The sequence below is a fragment of the Nerophis lumbriciformis genome, linkage group LG24 (assembly GCF_033978685.3).
Source record: "Nerophis lumbriciformis linkage group LG24, RoL_Nlum_v2.1, whole genome shotgun sequence".
NCBI lineage: Eukaryota > Metazoa > Chordata > Actinopteri > Syngnathiformes > Syngnathidae > Nerophis > Nerophis lumbriciformis.
In genome coordinates, this window is record NC_084571.2 from 4,657,275 (window position 1) to 4,678,398 (window position 21,124).

General features: G+C 42.6%; 1 protein-coding gene across 4 annotated transcripts in view; it reads left to right on the top strand.

Annotated features, from left to right (window-relative positions):
- Positions 1 to 21,124, top strand: part of shank1 (SH3 and multiple ankyrin repeat domains 1) — a 280,926-nt gene that overhangs the window by 90,934 nt on the left and 168,868 nt on the right. For all 4 annotated transcript variants that reach the window (XM_061981384.1, XM_061981385.1, XM_061981386.1 and 1 more), the window contains exon 2: positions 3,161 to 3,691. In XM_061981384.1, coding sequence (XP_061837368.1) covers positions 3,212 to 3,691 — 480 coding nt within the window. In that variant the 5' untranslated portion in view covers positions 3,161 to 3,211. The remainder of the gene's footprint in view (positions 1 to 3,160; positions 3,692 to 21,124) is intronic.

Here is a 21,124-nt window from a genome sequence, read left to right on the forward strand (position 1 = left end):
CAAAGGCGAGTTGTGTTGATGTTATTGACTTGTGTGGAGTGCTAATCGGGCATATTTGGTCACTGCATGACTGCAAGCTAATCGATGCTAACATGCTATTTAGGCTAGCTATATGTACATATTGCATCATTATGCCTCATTTGTAGCTATATTTGAGGTCATTTAGTTTCCTTTAAGTCCTCTTATTTCAATTTATATCTCATCACACACTATCTGTATGTAATATGGCTTTTCATTTTTTTTGCGGCTCCAGACAGATTTGTTTTTGTATTTTTGGTCCAATATGACTCATTCAACATTTTGGGTTGCCGACCCCTGTACTATGGTATATGACTAATTTACTATATATTTAGTCATTGTTCTGTTACAGAGAACAAGGAAATGGGACAAATTGCTATGGAATGAAAAGGGGTAGGGTTACATAAGCTCTGCTTCTTCTTACTCCTTTTCGGACGTGCTGTAATGAAACAACTGGAAATATGTGATGCATTACATTGCATCGTATGCATGTTCGAAATAAACTGAAACTGAACTGAATGGTCACCTGGTATCCTCTCCAGGCAAGAGAGGGGGAGACAGGGCAGAAAAGCGGCAGGTCAACTGGTCTAAAACGTGGTCTATTTCCAGGATAGAGTGCGAGTTTTAAGGTGGGACTTAACTGCTTCTATTGAGGTAGCATCTCTAATTGTTGCTGGGAGGGAATTCCGGAGTGCTGGAGCCCGAATAAAAAAATGGGCTCTGGGATCCATAACACTCTCATCATCAGACCTGGTGAGTGAGGGGGCGGGCCAGGGACACGACGCTCTGTTACGCTCTCAATTAAGCCCCTCGTGCCCACCGGTTGCTTCTCCTATGACTCTGGCTCTCTCTCTCTCTGTCTTTATTCAAAATTAGCCTACCTTATGCTAACCCTCTTGGCGCTGATTGCGTGATAGAATGAAGGGTCAGCGAGGTTAATGTGCTTTTAAGATGCTGAGCAGACGGAACGTGGTAACGATTTGACCTGAAACGCAAACGACTCTCTGAAGAGTTTGGATAGAAAGGAAGAAGAGTTAAGACTGTGAGATATGAAACAGAAATGAGCATCACCTTTTAGAAGATACACTATATATATATATTTGATAATACCACCTTAACATTTGACAACCAAACAATTACACAAAGCGACTCAGTAAAGAATCTGGGTATTATCTTCGACCCAACTCTCTCCTTTGAGTCACACATTAAGAGTGTTACTAAAACGGCCTTCTTTCATCTCCGTAATATCGCTAAAATTCGTTCCATTTTGTCCACTAGCGACGCTGAGATCATTATTCATGCGTTCGTTACGTCTCGTCTCGATTACTGTAACGTATTATTTTCGGGTCTCCCTATGTCTAGCATTAAAAGATTACAGTTGGTACAAAATGCGGCTGCTAGACTTTTGACAAGAACAAGAAAGTTTGATCATATTACGCCTATACTGGCTCACCTGCACTGGCTTCCTGTGCACTTAAGATGCGACTTTAAGGTTTTACTACTTACGTATAAAATACTACACGGTCTAGCTCCAGCCTATCTTACCGATTGTATTGTACCATATGTCCCGGCAAGAAATCTGCGTTCAAAGAACTCCGGCTTATTAGTGATTCCCAGAGCCCAAAAAAAGTCTGCGGGCTGTAGAGCGTTTTCTATTCGGGCTCCAGCACTATGGAATGCCCTCCCGGTAACAGTTAGAGATGCTACCTCAGTAGAAACATTTAAGTCCCATCTCAAAACTCATTTGTATACTCTAGCCTTTGAATAGCCCCCCTTTTTTAGACCAGTTGATCTGCCGTTTCTTTTCTTTTCTCCTCTGCTCCCCCCTATCCCTTGTGGAGGGGAAGACACACAGATCCGGTGGCCATGGATGGGGTGCTGGCTGTCCGGGGTCGGGACCCGGGGTGGACCGCTCGCCTGTATATTGGTTGGGAACATCTCTGCGCTGCTGACCCGTCTCCGCTCGGGATGGTTTCCTGCTGACCCCACTGTGGACTGGACTCTTACTGTTATGCTGGATCCACTATGGACTGGACTCTCACAATATTATGTTAGACCCACTCGACATCCATTGCATTCGGTCTCCCTAGAGGGGGGGGGGGTTACCCACATATGCGGTCCTCTCCAAGGTTTCTCATAGTCATTCACATCGACGTCCCACTGGGGTGAGTTTTTCCTTGCCCTTATGTGGGCTATACCGAGGATGTCGTTGTGGCTTGTGCAGCCCTTTGAGACACTTGTGATTTAGGGCTATATAAATAAACATTGATTGATTGATTGATTGATATTGCCAAAAGTAGTTGGCCACTTGCCTTGACTCACATATGAACTTGAAGTGCCATCCCATTCCTAACCCACAGGGTTAGGAATATGATGTTGTACCACCTTTTGCAGCTATTACAGCTTCAACTCTTGTGGGAAGGCTGTCCACAAGGTTGCGGAGTGTGTTTATTGGAATTTTTGACCATTCTTCCAAAGGCGCATTGGTGAGGTCACACACTGATGTTGGTCGAGAAGGTCTGGCTCTCAGTCTCCGTTCTAATTCATCCCAAAGGTGCTCTATCGGGTTCAGGTCAGGACTCTGTGCAGGCCAGTCAAGTACATCCACAACAGAAACAACAAAAACAACCCCACACCATAATTCCTCCTCCACCAAATGTCACACTCTGCACAACGCAGTCCGAAATGTAGCGTTCTCCTGGCAACCTCCAAACCCAGACTCGTCCATCAGATTGCCAGATGGAAAAGCGGGATTCATCACTCCAGGGAAGGCGTCTCCACTGCTCTAGAGTCCAGTGGCGACGTGCTTTACACCACTGCATCCGACGCTTTGCATTGGACTTGGTGATGTATGGCTCTCTGCGTACTGTACGTGGGCTAATTGGAAGGTCACAAGTGATTAGGACACCTGATTCTGATCATTTGGATGGGTGGCCAAATACTTTTGGCAATATAGTGTATTTTGTCATGGTTCATGACGGTGGGGTGAGTTGATGATTCACTGGGGCTAGCAGTTTTACTTTGACCACACTGCTGTGTCAAACTCCGCCTCTTACTGACCCCATCACTCCTCTTGGTACCACAAAACTCCTCTTCCATGGTTTTGTTTTCACATCCCTAATAACCTGTCCTTCTATTGCAGCATCACTCCGAGAATGATGGGGTTGCCCGTGGCGCCGCCCTCCCTGTCGCCATGACGATGCCCTTCAGCCCCCTGTCTAGCGACGAGGAGCACCAAAAGATGCTGGGAAACAACCGGCATCTCTATCCAGGGGCGGACGAGGAAGAGGAGGAGGAAGAGGAAGAGGAGGAGGAAATGGAGGGAAACGAGCGCGACGAGGACGGCGAGGAGGAGAACGGCGAGCTGGAGGAAGACGAGGAGGAGGAAATGGCGGAAGAGACCCGGCGTGGAGGCCCCTCGCGGGCGGGCAGGGCCGAGGGTCAGAGGCAGTCGGTCAAAGTGGTCGGACGACCCGGAGACAGACAAGTCCGACACGGAAACCCGGGACACGCGGCCAACCCCTACTCGTCCAATCCGGGCGCCGCGCACCAGCAGCCGGCCAATCAGCAGCAGAGGAGGCTGAAGGAGCGCACGCCCAGCTCGGTGCCGCCTGAGGACGCCCACGTCGCCATGATGGTGTTCCGTATTGGCATCCCGGACATCAAACAAACCGTGAGTGGACGCTGAACACCAAACTATCCTTCTTGTAACCATGGCAACAAAAAACTTAACAGTGAAGTGGACTTGTCTGAGTAATTAGCGATTATATTAATCTTCGTCCTGGGAAAAGCCGCCCAGGTTGGGCCTCAACACTCGACCTGTGCCGATCCCGTAATACATAATAATTAGAGATGTCCGATAATATCGGACTGCCGATATTATCGTCCGATAAATGCTTTAAAATGTAATATCGGAAATTATCGGTATCGGTTTCAAAATTATCAGTATCGGTTTCAAAAAATGACTTTTTAAAATGCCACTGTGTACGCGGACGTAGGAAGAAGAATAGAGCGCCTATAAACCTGAAAGGCACTTCCTTTGCGTGCCGGCCCAATCACATAATATCTACGGCTTTTCACACACACAAGTGAATGCAATGCATACTTAGTCAACAGGTCACACTGAGGGTGGCCGTATAAACAACTTCAACACTGTTACAAATATGCGCCACACTGTGAACCCACACCAAACAAGAATGACAAACACATTTCGGGAGAACATCCGCACCGTAACACAACATAAACACAATAGAACAAATACCCAGAACCCCTTGCAGCACTAACTTTTCCGAGACGCTATAATATACACCCCCCCGCCCACCTCAACCTCCTCATGCTCTCCCAGGGAGAGCATGTCCAAATTCCAAGCTGCTGTTTTGAGGCATATTAAAAAAAATAATGCACTTTGTGCCTTCAATAATAAATATGGCAGTGCCATGTTGGCATTTTTTTCCATAACTTTAGTTGATTTCTTTTGGAAAACCTTGTTACATTGTTTAATGCATCCAGCGGGGCCTCACAACAAAATTAGGCATAATAATGTGTTAATTCCACGACTGTATATATCGGTATCGGTTGATATCGGAATCGGTAATTAAGAGTTGGACAATATCGGATATCGGCAAAAAAGCCATTACGAACATCTCTAATAACAATAGCAATCATTTTATTTGATTATCATTATTATTAATCATCATCCGTTCTGCTGGTGCGCTAACCCTTTTTACACTGCGCCATTCTTGTTTTCCGTGTTCACTGCGTAAAAGTCATCATCAGGTAGTATCAGAGCCTTACCGCAGGTGTGAACACCTGACACACCCTTCTCCCGCCCAGTTGTGTTGGAAGCAATGGTCAGACGTGTGCGATGGCGCTGACGTCGTCACGCATCAAATATTTGAAAAAGGAGAAGATGATCGTACTGTTGAGATGAAAGCAAAGTGAATGAAAATTAGGGGTGTCCTGATATAACTTTAATCTTCCGATAACGATATATGGGGCATCCAGTATTTGACGATATCAGCGGCAATCAGACATACGTGCTGGATCAAGTGAAATTAGTCAGACACTAACCTATTTTATTATTAACCATCTGGAATGAACTTATGCCGTCTTTAAATTGAAGTGGAGTGGTAATTGTTTCTTGGCAACAGCTAGTGGCAGCGCAGTAAGTTGAATGATGCCGACACGTCTGTTTCTGGATACTTTCTAATACGCTTGGTACGTCCAAGTATTATGCGACTATAATTCTTTGAGAAATGTGCTGTTTTGGACTGCAACTTTGTTCAATGAAGGACACTTATTACGGTTGTCTAGCTCGTGTGCTATTGTGTGCTTAGCGGTTGTGTAGCTGCTCGCTCCTCGTAGCCTATAGCAGCGTTTCCTAACCAAAAAGCCCCCTTGAGACCGCCAGAAAAAAATCTGTTTCTCAGCTTTGGTCCGTATGGGCCGCAGCAGTACTCGGTTGTAATTCACTTTTCCACCACTTGTGGCAGTAATGACAATCACAAACAAACAGAAGAAGTCTGGAGCTAATGTTTATTAAGTGCGAAAATAATGAATAAAGTATTTTCCTTTGCACTTTAATTCTGTTGACAAGAGAGAGAGATGAGTAGTTCCTATAAAGGGAGGCCACCGGGGGGATTGTTTTATGACCGGAAGTGGGGGTGGGGGGGGGTTATGACACCCCAGGAAGTGGGTGTGGCTTCCACATACCTCTAAAATAGGGAGGGCTAGCGGTGGATTGATTTATGACTCCTGAAGTGGGCGTGACCTAAACTGGAAACGGGAAGTATGCATCATATCCGGCCGCCATTTCAATTTTGTAGTTTTTTTTTAAGCCATCCACCATTTTGGTTGTAGTACATAATAGAGATGCGCGGATAGGCAATTATTTCATCCGCAACCGCGTCAGAAAGTCGTCAACCATCCGCCATCCACCCGATGTAACGTTTGATCAGAACTGCACCCGCCCGCCATCCGCCCGTTGTTATATATCTAATATTAATTAAAAAAAAAAAAAAAAAGGGTGAAAACTACGCGAATTGCACCTTGTGCAGACAAGATTTTTTGATCGGACACGGAGGAATTAGCGATGTAAAAGATCCACGTTGGGACAAAAAAACACAAGTCTAATGCCGTTGCTAGCGATACAAGTGGAAAACTTTCAACGTTTTTCGTCGCCCAAACAGATTCTTTGGATGTGATAAATGCCGAAGTTTTATTTACGGAGGCAATAATTGAGCATGGACTTCCAATCGCACTGGCTGATCACATGGGACAGTTAATAATGTAATGCAACCTTTAAAAATCATTACGCGGTGATCGCGATCCCAAAAATAAACTTTTCTTGCATGATAATGTCCAGAAAAATTCGCTTTATATTACTATAGAGTCCTTTTAACGAATGAGTTTGATGGTTTATCACAAACCTTAAATGAAAGAAGTCCTTTGTTCTCCTGCACCGTGCATGCGCAATCCTGTCGGCTGTATTTCACAGCACGACATACTGTTAAAAGTGTTTATACTATTTATACTTTCAATTAACAAATTGAAGTCTTGTGAAAGGTTGACAAGATAACTGGCATTAACTGTCAAAATAATTTCAAACTATTGAAGTTAGCTTACAGAATAAACATGTCAATCAACCCATATGATTTTTGCTGTAATATTTTTGTTTTGAAAAGTCACTGTGACTGATAGAAAAGTGATGGTTTTAGCAACATTTTAACCTGTCTGAATGCTAATAATCATTTTGCGTCGGGGGGCGAAGCCCTGAACCCTCCACCAGGACTTTGTCCTGGACCTACCGGGGCCTGCGGCCCTTGGACCCTGGCTACTAGGTTTTTCTGATTTAAAAGTTGGCAGGTATGGTGAGGTTATAAAGCTTTTGCCTGTTAAAGAAAGGAGACTGATCCAATGCACAGACATTCGCGTGCCACGCTGTCACGACCCAGACGCACACCAGTACGCAATCATATGGGAGCGGTGGGGCCCTCTCGGGGGAAGGGGCCTCGGTCCAGGACCCCAGCGAGGCGTCCCTTCTCCGCTCCGTAAAAGTGTCCATCTCTTTTCTTTTTTTTCTTCTGTTGTGGCATATGCAGCAGGTGCCTGCTCGTTTTTCGTATGTGGGTAACAACATTTAACTATGTATATATATTTCCGAATTGGTTTAACTGCCACCCGCAAAAAAAAAAAAAAAAAAAAAAAATCTAATTAATCCGCCCGACCCGACCCGCGAGCGGATAAAATCGTATTTTTTTAAATTTCATCCGCCCGATCCGCGGATAATCCGCGGACTCCGCGGTTGTGTCCGCAAACCGCGCATCTCTAGTACATAATGATTTATGACCCCTACAGGCTGACAAGAGTATTACTACTTACAAACAAAATGGCGGATGGCTTGAAAAAAACTACAAAAATAAAATGGCGGCCGGATATGATGCATACTTCCTGTTTCCGGTTTAGGTCACGCCCACTTCAGGGGGTCAAAAATCATTCCCCCGCTAGCACTCCCTATTTTAGAGGTACGTGGAAGCCACGCCCACTTCCTGGGAGGTCATAAAACATAGAACTTCCAATTAGTCTGACATCAAATAGAAGAAAACACATTGATTTCACATACATTATCAGAAAGAATCATACCTCATTGGCCTCACAAACTCCGAGGGAATACAGTTTATTTTCAGGCCGAGACTCCGTTAACGTCTTCCATCAAATGTTTGCTGTTTCATGCTGCTTCCCTTATTCCGTCACATATTAATTGTCCCACCAACAATGTGACCAAACCGGAACAAAAAATATGTTCCCCTCCAATTTACATGGGTTTTGTAACAATGATAAAGTTAACATATACTTGCATGAATTAACCAAAGGAAATACATTTTTGATCACATTATATGTACCGGTAAATATTAGGGATGTCCGATAATGGCTTTTTGCCGATTTCCGATATTGTCCAACTCTTTAATTACCGATACCGATATCAACCGATACCGATATCAACCGATATATGCAGTCGTGGAATTAACACATTATAATGCCTAATTTGGACACCCAGGTATGGTGAAGATAAGGTACTTTTTAAAAAAAATTAATAAAATAAGATAAATAAATTAAAAACATTTTCTTGAATAAAAAAGAAAGTAAAACAATATAAAAACAGTTACATAGAAACTAGTAATTAATAAAAATGAGTAAAATTAACTGTTAAAGGTTAGTACTATTAGTGGACCAATCATGTGTGCTTACGGACTGTATCCCTTGCAGACTGTATTGATATATATTGATATATAATGTAAGAACCAGAATATTAATAACAGAAAGAAACAACCTTTTTGTGTGAATGAGTGTGAATGAGTGTAAATGTGGGAGGGAAGTTTTTTGGGTTGGTGCACTAATTGTAAGTGTATCTTGTGTTTTTTATGTTGATTTAATAAAAAAACCAAAAAATGATACTGATAATTTCCGATATTAAATTTTAACGCATTTATCGGCCGATAGGACATCTCTAGTAAATATGAACATATATTTGTATTTACATCATATTTATTCGAACCGACTATGAAATTATATAACATGTATACAATGTGCTTCTGTCAGCAGCTACATATGTTATCATTCTTTATTATTAATTTTATTTATTTTATCCATCCATCCATCCATCTTCTTCCGCTTATCCGAGGTCGGGTCGCGGGGGCAGCAGCCTAAGCAGGGAAGCCCAGACTTCCCTCTCCCCAGCCACTTCGTCCAGCTCCTCCCGGGGGATCCCGAGGCGTTCCCAGGCCAGCCGGGAGACATAGTCTTCCCAACGTGTCCTGGGTCTTCCCCGTGGCCTCCTACCGGTCGGACATGCCCTAAACACCTCCTTAGGGAGGCGCTCAGGTGGCATCCTGACCAGATGACCGAACCACCTCATCTGGCTCCTCTCGATGCGGAGGAGCAGCGGCTTTACTTTGAGCTCCCCCCGGATGACAGAGCTTCTCACCCTATCTCTAAGGGAGAGCCCCGCCACCCGGCGGAGGAAACTCATTTCGGCCGCTTGTACCCGTGATCTTGTCCTTTCGGTCATAACCCAAAGCTCATGACCATAGGTGAGGATGGGAACGTAGATCGACCGGTAAATTGAGAGCTTTGCCTTCCGGCTCAGCTCCTTCTTCACCACAACGGATCGATACAGCGTCCGCATTACTGAAGACGCCGCACCGATCCGCCTGTCGATCTCACGATCCACTCTTCCCTCACTCGTGAACAAGACTCCGAGGTACTTGAACTCCTCCACTTGGGGCAAGATCTCCTCCCCAACCCGGAGATGGCACTCCACCCTTTTCCGGGCGAGAACCATGGACTCGGACTTGGAGGTGCTGATTCTCATCCCAGTCGCTTCACACTCAGCTGCGAACCGACCCAGTGAGAGCTGAAGATCCTGGCCAGATGAAGCCATCAGGACCAAATCATCTGCAAAAAGCAGAGACCTAATCCTGCAGCCACCAAACCGGATCCCCTCAACGCCTTGACTGCGCCTAGAAATTCTGTCCATAAAAGTTATGAACAGAATCGGTGACAAAGGGCAGCCTTGGCGGAGTCCAACCCTCACCGGAAACGTGTCCGACTTACTGCCGGCAATGCGAACCAAGCTCTGACACTGATCATACAGGGAGCGGACCGCCACAATCAGACAGTCCGAAACCCCATACTCTCTGAGCACTCCCCACAGGACTTCCCGAGGGACACGGTCGAATGCCTTCTCCAAGTCCACAAAGCACATGTAGACTGGTTGGGCAAACTCCCATGCACCCTCAAGGACCCTTCCGAGAGTATAGAGCTGGTCCACAGTTCCACGACCAGGACGAAAACCACACTGTTCCTCCTGAATCCGAGGTTCGACTATCCGTCCTGAACGCAGCGATAAAGTGCGCCGTGAAAAGCCCTTTTTAGATGTGACCGCTTTAAAGAGCGATGTGGTCATCGTCACGGCGATGTGGTCCAACGTGGCAGCAGTGTGACATGTTCCACCATGCCGCGTGTGAGCGGGCTGCAGGCCAGGATCTTGATGGATGCTGACACTTGACGTGGAAGACACAAGGAGATGGATAGGAGAGCAGGAAGGCAAATCATTCTCGTACTGTCTCGATCTCATTTCATTAGCTACACCAGGGGTCACCAACGCGGTGCCCGCGGGCACCAGGTCGCCCGTGAGGACCAGATGAGTAGCCCACTGGCCTGTTCTAAAAATAGCTCAAATAGCAGCACTTACCAGTAAGCTGCCTCTATTTTTTTAATTGTATTTATTTACTAGCAAGCTGGTCTCGCTTTGCTCGACATTTTTAATTCTAAGAGAGACAAAACTCAAATAGAATTTGAAAGTCTTGCCTGACTACTATGCAGCATGTGTGTAAAACAAAATTCGAAAGCAAACATGAGGCGCTAGCATCATTCAATACAGATTTCAAAACACCTAACACAAAAAGTACCTAACACAAGCATATTGTACTTAAAATTCTTATACTTTGACCTAAAATACTCGTCAAAATTGTCCAAAGATGTATTGCAACAATAAATGTAAAGTTTTTTGCATTTATTACCAAATATTTTATATATTACACAAAAACACACACTCTATAGTGGTAAAATAAGTGTAAAAGGTAAAAAACAGAATTTAAAAAAATTCAAAGGAAAACGCTGAATTTGATATTTTATTCATATTTCTATTGTTAATTTAATGTATTGTTACTATTGTTATTGTACTTGTTTATTTGTTACTAATTTATACCCCTTTAAAAAAAAAAATGTTGTGCCACAATCGTCCAGCCCTACGAGACGTGCCAAAAAGCTGCAGATTTGTCTACCAGAAAGTTTGTAGCTTGTCAATTATGCATTTTGTCAAGTTTTATATTTTGTATTTTAGTTTTTTTTTGTTGTCATTTTCAAGTTACTTACTATGGACTGGACTCTCACAATATTATGTCAGACCCACTCGACATCCATTGCTTTCGGTCTCCCCTAGAGGGGGGGGGGGGGGGGGGGGGGGGGGTTACCCACATATGCGGTCCTCTCCAAGGTTTCTCATAGTCATTCACATCGACGTCCCACTGGGGTGAGTTTTTCCTTGCCCGTATGTGGGCTTTGTACCGAGGATGTCGTTGTGGCTTGTGCAGCCCTTTGAGACACTTGTGATTTAGGGCTATATAAATAAAGATTGATTGATTGATTGATTGAAAATCCAAGAAAATATTTTAAAGACTTGGTCTTCACTAACTGACAAAGAAACAGATAACAGATTTGGTGTCCAGTTCAAAGTGTGACATGATTTATTTCAACATTTTAGAGTTGACTTTTGTATTTTACATGAGTTATTTGTACAAACATGGTGCAAAGTAATTCATGATTTGTTAAAAAATGCTAGTGGCCAGCTGGTTAAAATGGGATATTGTGATTTCACAAGACTGTCTTAAAAGTGATCATTTGAAAATGTTCAATTTGAAAAATGTGCACTTAGAGAAAATATACAAATAAAGTGTTGCATATTAATACTTATCTGTTTCTATATATATTTATTGTGAGAAATCATTAAGATGATCAGTGTTTCCACAAAGATAAATATCATTAATTATTAATAATAACATAGAGTTAAAGGTAAATTGAGCAAATTGGCTATTTCTGGCAATTTATTTAAGTGTGTATCAAACTGGTAGCCCTTAGCATTAATCAGTACCCAAGATGTAGCTCTTGGTTTCAAAAAGGTTGGTGACCCCTGAGCTACACTGTCTAAAGAGCTCTAATACAAGACATGTCGGTTACAAATAAATACATTTGTCATATTTGTGCTAACATTAGCATGGTTAAAAAAAAAAAAGTAATCTAATGTTACACTCTTGTAGATAATTTTGCAGCCGTACACCTTAAAGTTAAAGTATCAATGATTGTCACACACACACACTAGATTTGACCCATCACCCTCAACCCCTGGGAGGTGAGGGGAGCAGTGAGCAGCAGCGCTGGCCGCGCCCGGGAATAATTTTTGGCGATTTAACCACCAATTTCAACCCTTAGTCATATAACTTAGTACGTGACACATGCTAACTATTAGCATGCAAACTATTTTAGCCAATTTCTCCGCCGTACAACTCAGTCGTAAGTTATTTGTTTTTATATATATTTATATATATGTAGTGTGTGTGTGTGTGTCCGCTGCCTTGTGGTTTAGTCTGGGAAGACAAAAGGCTAGGGGAGCACACCCTGAGAGAAAAGCAAGTGCTGGTAGGCGCACCATAGGCGGTCCTCCGACAGACCGGAGCTCCGGCAGCCTCCTGTAGCCGTGAGGAGGTGCCGGTCGTCCTGGGTTTCCCTTACCACCGGATACAGCTCCCCCACAGCGAAGAAGTGACGTTGGAGTCTGCGCGTCTCCCTCGTCGTAAAAGAACTGAACGGCGGAGTGGTTGATGGTTGCATAGAACAGTGTTTTTCAACCTTTTTTGAGCCAAGGCACATTTTTTGCGTTGAAAGAATGCGGAGGCACACCACCAGCAGAAATCATCAAAAAACAAAACTCAGTTGACAGTAAAAAGTCGTTGTCGCAATTGTTGGATATGACTTTAAAGCATAACCAAGCATGCATCACTATAGCTCTTGTCTCAAAGTAGGTGTACTGTAGAGATGCGCGGTTTGCGGGCACAACCGCGGAGTCCGCGGATTATCCGCGGATCGGGCGGATGAAATTTAAAAAAATAAGATTTTATCCGCGTGCGGGTCGGGTCGGGCGGATCAATTAGATTTTTTTTTTTTTTTTTTGCGGGTGGCAGTTAAACCAATTCGGAAATATATACACATAGTTAAATGTTGTTACCCACATACGAAAAACGAGCAGGCACCTGCTGCATATGCCACAACAGAAGAAAAAAAAAGAAAAGAGATGGACACTTTTACGGAGCGGAGAAGGGACGCCTTGCCGGTGTCCGGGACCGAGGCCCCTTCCCCCGAGAGGGCCCCACCGGGAGCCGTAGCTGAGGCGATCCGCGAGAAGGGCCCGACGCATGTACAGGGTCACTACCGCGCCCACCGCACCGACACCCCGCCTCGTCCGCCTTCGCCGCGGCCGGCGTCACGCGCAGCAGGTAAGCAGCATACCTGCCCGCCACCCCCCGAAATTCACATTTCTATCACAATTATCATACTGTAAACATGGTAAGCTAACTTCATTAAAATTAATAGTCCTGTCAATAGCATGGAATTACAATTCAAATGTAGTTTTTTTGTAAGCCTTTCAAAAGAATTCAAAATATGAAAAATTAATGAAAATTAATTTAAGCCATCAGACACTTTGAAAAGTGGCACATCACATCTCTAATGTAATCATTTGAACTTTTCAACAGAAATAGCACTGCAAAAATATTAAGGACATACTTCTGTATTTTGGTAGTTATGCTGTCAACATTTAACAAGATTTCTTCAACTTGGACTTGAAAGCATAAATAGTATAAACACTTTTAACAGTATGTCGTGCTGTGAAATACAGCCGACAGGATTGCGCACCACACAGGAAGCAAGGCCAAAGTGCATGCAGGTGCAGGAGAAGAAAGGACTTCTTTCATTTAAGGTTTGTGATAAACCATCAAACTCATTCGTTAAAAGGACTCTATAGTAATATAAAGCGAATTTTTCTGGACATTATCATGCAAGAAAAGTTTATTTTTGGGACCGCGATCACCGCGTAATGATTTTTAAAGGTTGCATTACAAACATGTAACTGTCCCATGTGATCAGCCAGTGCGATTGGAAGTCCATGCTCAATTATTGCCTCCGTAAATAAAACTTCGGCATTTATCACATCCAAAGAATCTGTTTGGGCGACGAAAAACGTTGAAAGTTTTCCACTTGTATCGCTAGCAACGGCATTAGACTTGTGTTTTTTTGTCCCAAAGTGGTCTTTTACATCGCTAATTCCTCCGTGTCCGATCGAAAAATCTTGTCTGCACAAGGTGCAATTCGCGTAGTTTTCACCGTTTTTTTTTTAAATTAAAGAAAAAACGTATTTTTTATCACTGCACCCGTAACCCGGAATAGGTTGATGAAAACCGTACGAATTACGGGAAAACCGGAGTAGTTGGCAGGTGCCTCACTAATGCCTTGCATCGTCTATATTAGATATACCGGGCGGATGGCGGGCGGATGCAGTTCTGATCAAATGTTAGATCGGGTGGATTGCGGATGGTTGACGACTTTCTGATGCGGTTGCGGATGAAATATTTGCCTATCCGCGCATCTCTAGTGTACTGTCACCATCTGTCACATCACACCCTGACTTATTTGGACTTTTTTGCTGTTTTCCTGTGTGTAGTGTTTTAGTTCTTGTCTTGCGCTCCTATTTTGGTGGCTTTTTGTCTTATTTTGGTATTTTCCTGTAGCAGTTTCATGTAGGGATGTCCGATAATGGCTTTTTGCCGATATCCGATATTCCGATATTTTCCAACTCTTAATTACTGATACCGATATCAACCGATACTGATATATACAGTCATGGAATTAACACATTATTTTGCCTAATTTGGACAACCAGGTATGGTGAAGATAAGGTCATTTAAAAAAATAAATAAATAAAATAATAAATAAAATAAAATAAGATAAATAAATTAAAAACATTTTCTTGAATAAAAAAGAAAGTAAAACAATATAAAAACAGTTACATAGAAACTAGTAATTAATGAAAATGAGTCAAATTAACTGTTAAAGGTTAGTACTATTAGTGGACCAGCAGCACGCACAATCATGTGTGCTTACGGCCTGTATCCCTGCAGACTGTATTGATATATATTGATATATATAATGTAGGAACCAGAATATTAATAACAGAAAGAAACAACCCTTTTGTGTGAATGAGTGTAAATGGGGGAGGGAGGTTTTTTGGGTTGGTGCACTAATTGTAAGTGTATCTTGTGCTTTTTATGTTGATTTAATTAAAAAAAATAAAAAATAAAAACGATACCGATAATAAAAAAAAACGATACCGATAATTTCCGATATTACATTTTAAAGCATTTAACAGCCGATAATATCAGACATCTCTAGTTTCATGTCTTCCTTTGAGCGATATTTCCCGCATCTACTTTGTTTTAGCAATCAAAACATTTTCAGTTGTTTTTATCGTTCTTTGGGGGGACATTGTTGATTGTCATGTCATGTTCGGATGTACATTGTGGACACCGTCTTTGCTCCACAGTAAGTCTTTGCTGTCGTCCAGCATTCGTTTTTTTTTTTACTTTGAAGCCGGTTCAGTTTTAGTTTCGTTCTGCATAGCCTTCCCTAAGCTTCAATGCCTTTTCTTAGGGGCACTTACCTTTTTGTTTATTTTTGGTTTAAGCATTAGACTCCTTTTTACCTGTACCCTGCCTCCCGCTGTTTCCCACATCTACAAAGCAATTAGCTACCGGCTGCCACCTACTGATATGGAAGAGTATTACACAATTACTCTGCCGAGCTCTAGACAGCACCAACACTCAACAACAACACATCATTTGCAGACTATAATTACTGGTTTGCAAAAAATATTTTTAACCCAAATAGGTGAAATTAGAGAATCTCCCACGGCACACCAGACTGTATCTCACGGCACACTAGTGTGCCGCGGCACAGTGGTTGAAAAACACTGGCATTGAAGCTCCACAACGGTCACAAAGGCGGAAGAAGGCTGCAGCAAAAATGGGCCCCCAATTGTCTTGGTCGCCATGCCATTGGACCCTGGCCTTCTCTTTGCCAAGGACAGTGTGGTGCCTGTCTGTGCACCAGTCTCCCCACTTTAAAAGATTTCACGCACAGGCGTTCTCCTGAAGGCAATCCCACCAACAGGAGGACAATCATACTCGTTTCGAGTGATCGCAGACGACGACGTGTGTGTATTTACGTCGCGCACTAATTGACTGAAAGAGCGCGCATTTTGCCGATGATGTCACATTATCCATGGGAAAATGCATTTTTAGACAATATGATTTGCCTGAGCGGCTAGGAGACGCCGAGAGTAACAAGCAGTAGAATTAAAAAAATAATAACTTAAAAAAATTTTTTTTTTTAAAACTTGGGACTTCCTGCGGGCCGGATTGTGGACACGGGCGGGCTAGATCCGGCCCACGGGCCGTAGTTTGGGTACGCCTGCCTTAGAGTCATATAACATGGTATGTGACACATGTTAACTGTTAGCATGCTAACCTTAACATGCTAACTTTTAAAGCCAATTTTTCCACCTTAATTGTTTAGTGACATATGTTAGCATGCTAATATGTTATGCTTACAACTATTTCAGCCATTTTTGCCGCCGTACACCTCAGAGTCGTATAACGTCTTATGTGACAAATGCTAACCTTTGTAGCAAATTTTGCAGCTGTACATCTCAGTCATGTAACTTGGTTTGTGACACATGCTAACTGTTAGCATGCTAAAATTAGCATGCTAGCCTAGTAGGGATGTAATGATATCAAAATCTCACGTCATATTATCATGGTGTTAATCAGGGGCGCCGAAAAGGGGGGGTAAAGGAGACGGATTCTAGGGGCCCATGATGGAGGGGGGCCCAGAGAAGCCCCTAATGATGATGAAATTATAATACAGAAAAAATAATGACACTGTGTTGGGGGCCCTGTAAAGATTCTTTTCATGGGGCCCAAAATCCCTAGCGGCGCCCCTGGTGTTAATGACCTGCTCAGTGGCCTAGTGGTTAGAGTGTCCGCCCTGAGATCTGTCGGTCGTGAGTTCATACCCCGGTCGGGTCATACCAAAGACCATAAAAGTGGGATCCATTACCTCCCTGCTTGGCATTTAGCATCAAGGGTTAGAATTGGGGGTTAAATCACCAAAATGATCCGCGAACGCTGCCACCGCTGCTGCTCACTGCTCTCCTCACCTCCCAGGGGGTGGAACAAGGTGATGGGTCAAATGCATGTGTGCATGCGTGTGTGTGACTATCAGTGGTACTTTAACTTACTTTAACGTAAACTTTAAGGCCACGGTACGATATTGTTGTGGTATATGTAAAAAAATAAATAAAAATAGACTTAAAAATGCCATAATGTGTAAAATGAGACTAATGTAATGAAAAAACAAGATATGACAATCGGACAGCACAGTTAACATAATAAGCTCATTTTTAACGTTGCATTGAAAATAAAATGTTATTATCAAACAATTAACATTTACTAACACAAACAAAGGTACCGGAAATTGGTACCGTGGAGTATAGATTCTCAGGTACCGGTTCCAATGTGAACAGTACCATTCCCTAATGAGCAGAGAGGCAGGAGGGAAGAGAAGAGCAACGCAGAAGGTCTTTCTTGAATTTGATAATGTTTTTCACCTTCTTTATCAAAGTGCTGGCACTCACAACTTTCTTTGGTCCCCGGGTGGAATATTTTGCAATCGTACTCAATGAAGAAACAACACACTTTGTTTGGAAAATTGATTCCGCTGAATGACATTGGCTAAAACCGAGGTGGTACCGTATTTTTCAGACTATAAGTCGCAGTTTTTTTCATAGTTTGGCCGGGCTCCAGTGCGAATTATATGTTTTTTTGCTTTTTTATTATGCATTTTCGGCAGGTGCGACTTATACTCCGGTGCGACTTATACTCCGAAAAATACGGTATATTTAAAAAAAAAAAAAAAGGGCCCAAATTTTGGTGAAAGTTTTTGTCTCAAACCAAATCAAATGAGAGCTGGGCATACAAAAACCGACATACTGTATGTAAGTAAATAAATTGTATTTATAAAGCGCTTTTCACAGATAAAATCACAAAGCGCTGTACAAAACATAGGTGAAGTAAAACAACAATTCAGTTAAAACAGGGGCAACATCCCAAAAAGGATACAGAGTGGATCTAAAATCATAGCTAAAAGGTGCATTACTAAAAAGAGAAGTTTTAAAAGTGTCAACATAGTCAAGATCACGGAGGGACTGATGCAAATTGTTCCAGAGTCTGGGAGCTATAGCCTGGAATGCCAGGTCTCCACAGGTTTTAAAACAAGTTTTCGGGATCGTTAGAACAGTCTTTTTCAACCACTGTGCCGCAGCACACTACAGTCTGGTGTGCCGTGGGAGATTATCTAATTTCACTTATTTGGGTTAAAAATATTTGTTGCAAACCAGTAATTATAATCCACAAATGATGTGTTGTTGTTGAGTGTTGGTGCTGTCTGGAGCTCGGCAGAGTAACCATGTTATACTTTTCCATATCAGTAGGTGGTAGCCGGTAGCTAATTGCTTTGTAGATGTCGGAAACAGCGGGAGGCAGTGTGAAGGTAAAAAGGTATCTAATGCTTAAACCAAAAATAAACAAAAGGTGAGTGCACCTACGAAAAGGCATTGAAGCTTAGGGAAGGCTATGCAGAACGAAACTAAAACTGAACTGGCTACAAAGTAAACAAAAACCGAATGCTGGACGACAGCAAAGACTTACTGTGGAGCAAAGACGGCGTCCACAATGTACGGTACATCCGAACATGACATGACAATCAACAATGTCCCCACAAAGAAGGATAAAAACAACTGAAATATTCTTGATTGCTAAAACAAAGTAGATGCGGGAAATATCGCTCAAAGGAAGACATGAAACAGCTACAGGAAAGTACCAAAAAAAGAGAAAAAGCCACCAAAATAGGAGCGCAAGACAAGAACTAAAACACTACACACAGGAAAACAGCAAAAAACTCCAAATACGTCAGGGTGTGATGTGACAGGTGGCAGAGGTGTGGACTCGAGTCACATGACTTGGACTCGAGTCAGACTCGAGTCATGAATTTGATGACTTTAGACTCGACTTGACAAAATGTAAAAAGACTTGCAACTCGACTTAGACTTTAACATCAATGACTTGTGACTTCACTTGGACTTGAGCCTTTTGAATTGACATGACTTGACATGACTTGCTACTTTCCCCAAAACCCAAAGATGAAAAAGTTATTCGGGAGCGCTCCGTGTTTTTCATTGTGTACTTGTCTATCACTGAGCTCAGTACAACAGCCAATCAAATTAGATCTACTTTGTTTTCATCACACAGCATTCATCCAATCAAATTGCAGGACAACCAACGAAGAAGACATGTCCAAACCACACGCCAGTGAACAAAAAATGATACCTAAAATAATTTCGTTTGGGAATAAAAATTACGAGGTGGTCAACACAAAACGGTTTGCAGTATGCAACACATGCGGTTCGAAAATTACTGATGGAGAGGCAACAACTTCCAACTTCGTCCGGCATTTGAAGTTGCACAAAGAACGGTAAGTTTTGAATGTAAGATAACGTTTATTGGCTAAGTAACGTGACTTTTATTTGCTGTGTAGTTAAATCAGTGAGGCTGTAAACTCACTGCTAACGTTATAACGTTATTGCAAACACGGGAATCTGTTGCAGTTCACTACCTTATTCATACTTTTTGTTCAGTGATTTTTTTTAAGCAGGGTTACGTTAGTCAATATATCACACGTAACGTTCGACGGCGGTCAGCAGCACCGCGTATTTTAGCCACCTAAAAAAAGACACAAATAGTAAAATAAAGGTAAAATAAATACTACGCCCCCATCGTGCACAAATGACTGACAGACTCTTGGCTAATTTGGTCTTTTGCAAATGCAATGCAGCATAGGGCCCTGACATATAAAAAGTACAACTTTTTTGTTATGTTCACAATATACGTCATGTTTTTTCAATGTTAACACTTTTGTACAAATAAGTACATTTGCACTTTATTTTTTAATGTGTTTGTTCTGTAAAGGAATGAGTTAATGTTTAAAATGACTGGTTAATAGTGCTATTATAAAGTGCAATGTCAGCACAATTTTCTTTCCTGCAATTTAAAATGCACTTGTTTTAATAAATAAATACAGCGTTTGAAAAGCATACACAATCTGTGTTAATATATTAGTCTGTGGTTAAAAGGACTTGAAAGGACTCGAAACTCAAAATGCAGGACTTAGGACTTGACTTGAGACTTTCCAGTCTTGACTTTGGACTTGACTCGGGGCTTGCCTGTCTTGACTCGGGACTTGACTCGGACTTGAGGGCAAAGACTTGAGACTTAATTGTGACTTGCAAAACAATGACTTGGTCCCACCTCTGACAGGTGGTGACCGTACACCTACTTTGAGACAAGAGCTATAGTCATGCATGCTTGGTTATGCTTTAAAGTCATATACAACAATTGCGACGACTTTTTACTGTCAACTGAGTTCGTTTTGTAATGATTTCTGCTGGATTTTTTCAACGCAAAAAATGTGCCTTGGCTCAAAAAAGGTTGAAAAACACTACTTTAGAAGACCCTGGCCTGAAGACTGGAGGGCTGCGCCCTGAAGAGTAGGGGCATAGCAAGTCAGTGATGTACTGAGGGGCCCCCCCATGCAATGCACAAAATGTCGGGACTAAAATGTTAAAGGCCTACTGAAATGCGATTTTCTTATTTAAACGGGGATAGCTATGTGTCATACTTGATCATTTCGCGATATTGCCATATTTTTGCTGAAAGGATTTAGTAGAGAACATCGACGATAAAGTTCGCAACTTTTGATCGCTGATAAAAAAGCCTTGCCTGTACCGGAAGTAGCAGACGATATGCGCGTGACGTCACAGGTTGTGGAGCTCCTCACATCCGCACATTGTTTACAATCATGGCCACCAGCAGCGAGAGCGATTTGGACTTAGAAAGCGACGATTTCCCCATTAATTTGAGCGAGGATGAAATATTCGTGGATGAGGAAAGTGAAAGTGAAGGACTAGAGGGCATTGGGAGCGATTCAGATAGGGAAGATGCTGTGAGAGGCGGGTGGGACCTGATATTCAGCTGGGAATAACTAAAACAGTAAATAAACACAAGACATATATATATATACTCTATTAGCCACAACACAACCAGGCTTATATTTAATATGCCACAAATTAATCCCGCATAACAAACACCTCCCCCCTCTCGTCCATATAACCCGCCAATACAACTCAAACACCTGCACAACACACTCAATCCCACAGCCCAAAGTACCGTTCACCTCCCCAAAGTTCATACAGCACATATATTTCCCCAAAGTCCCCAAAGTTGCGTACGTGACATGCACATAGCGGCACGCACGTACGGGCAAG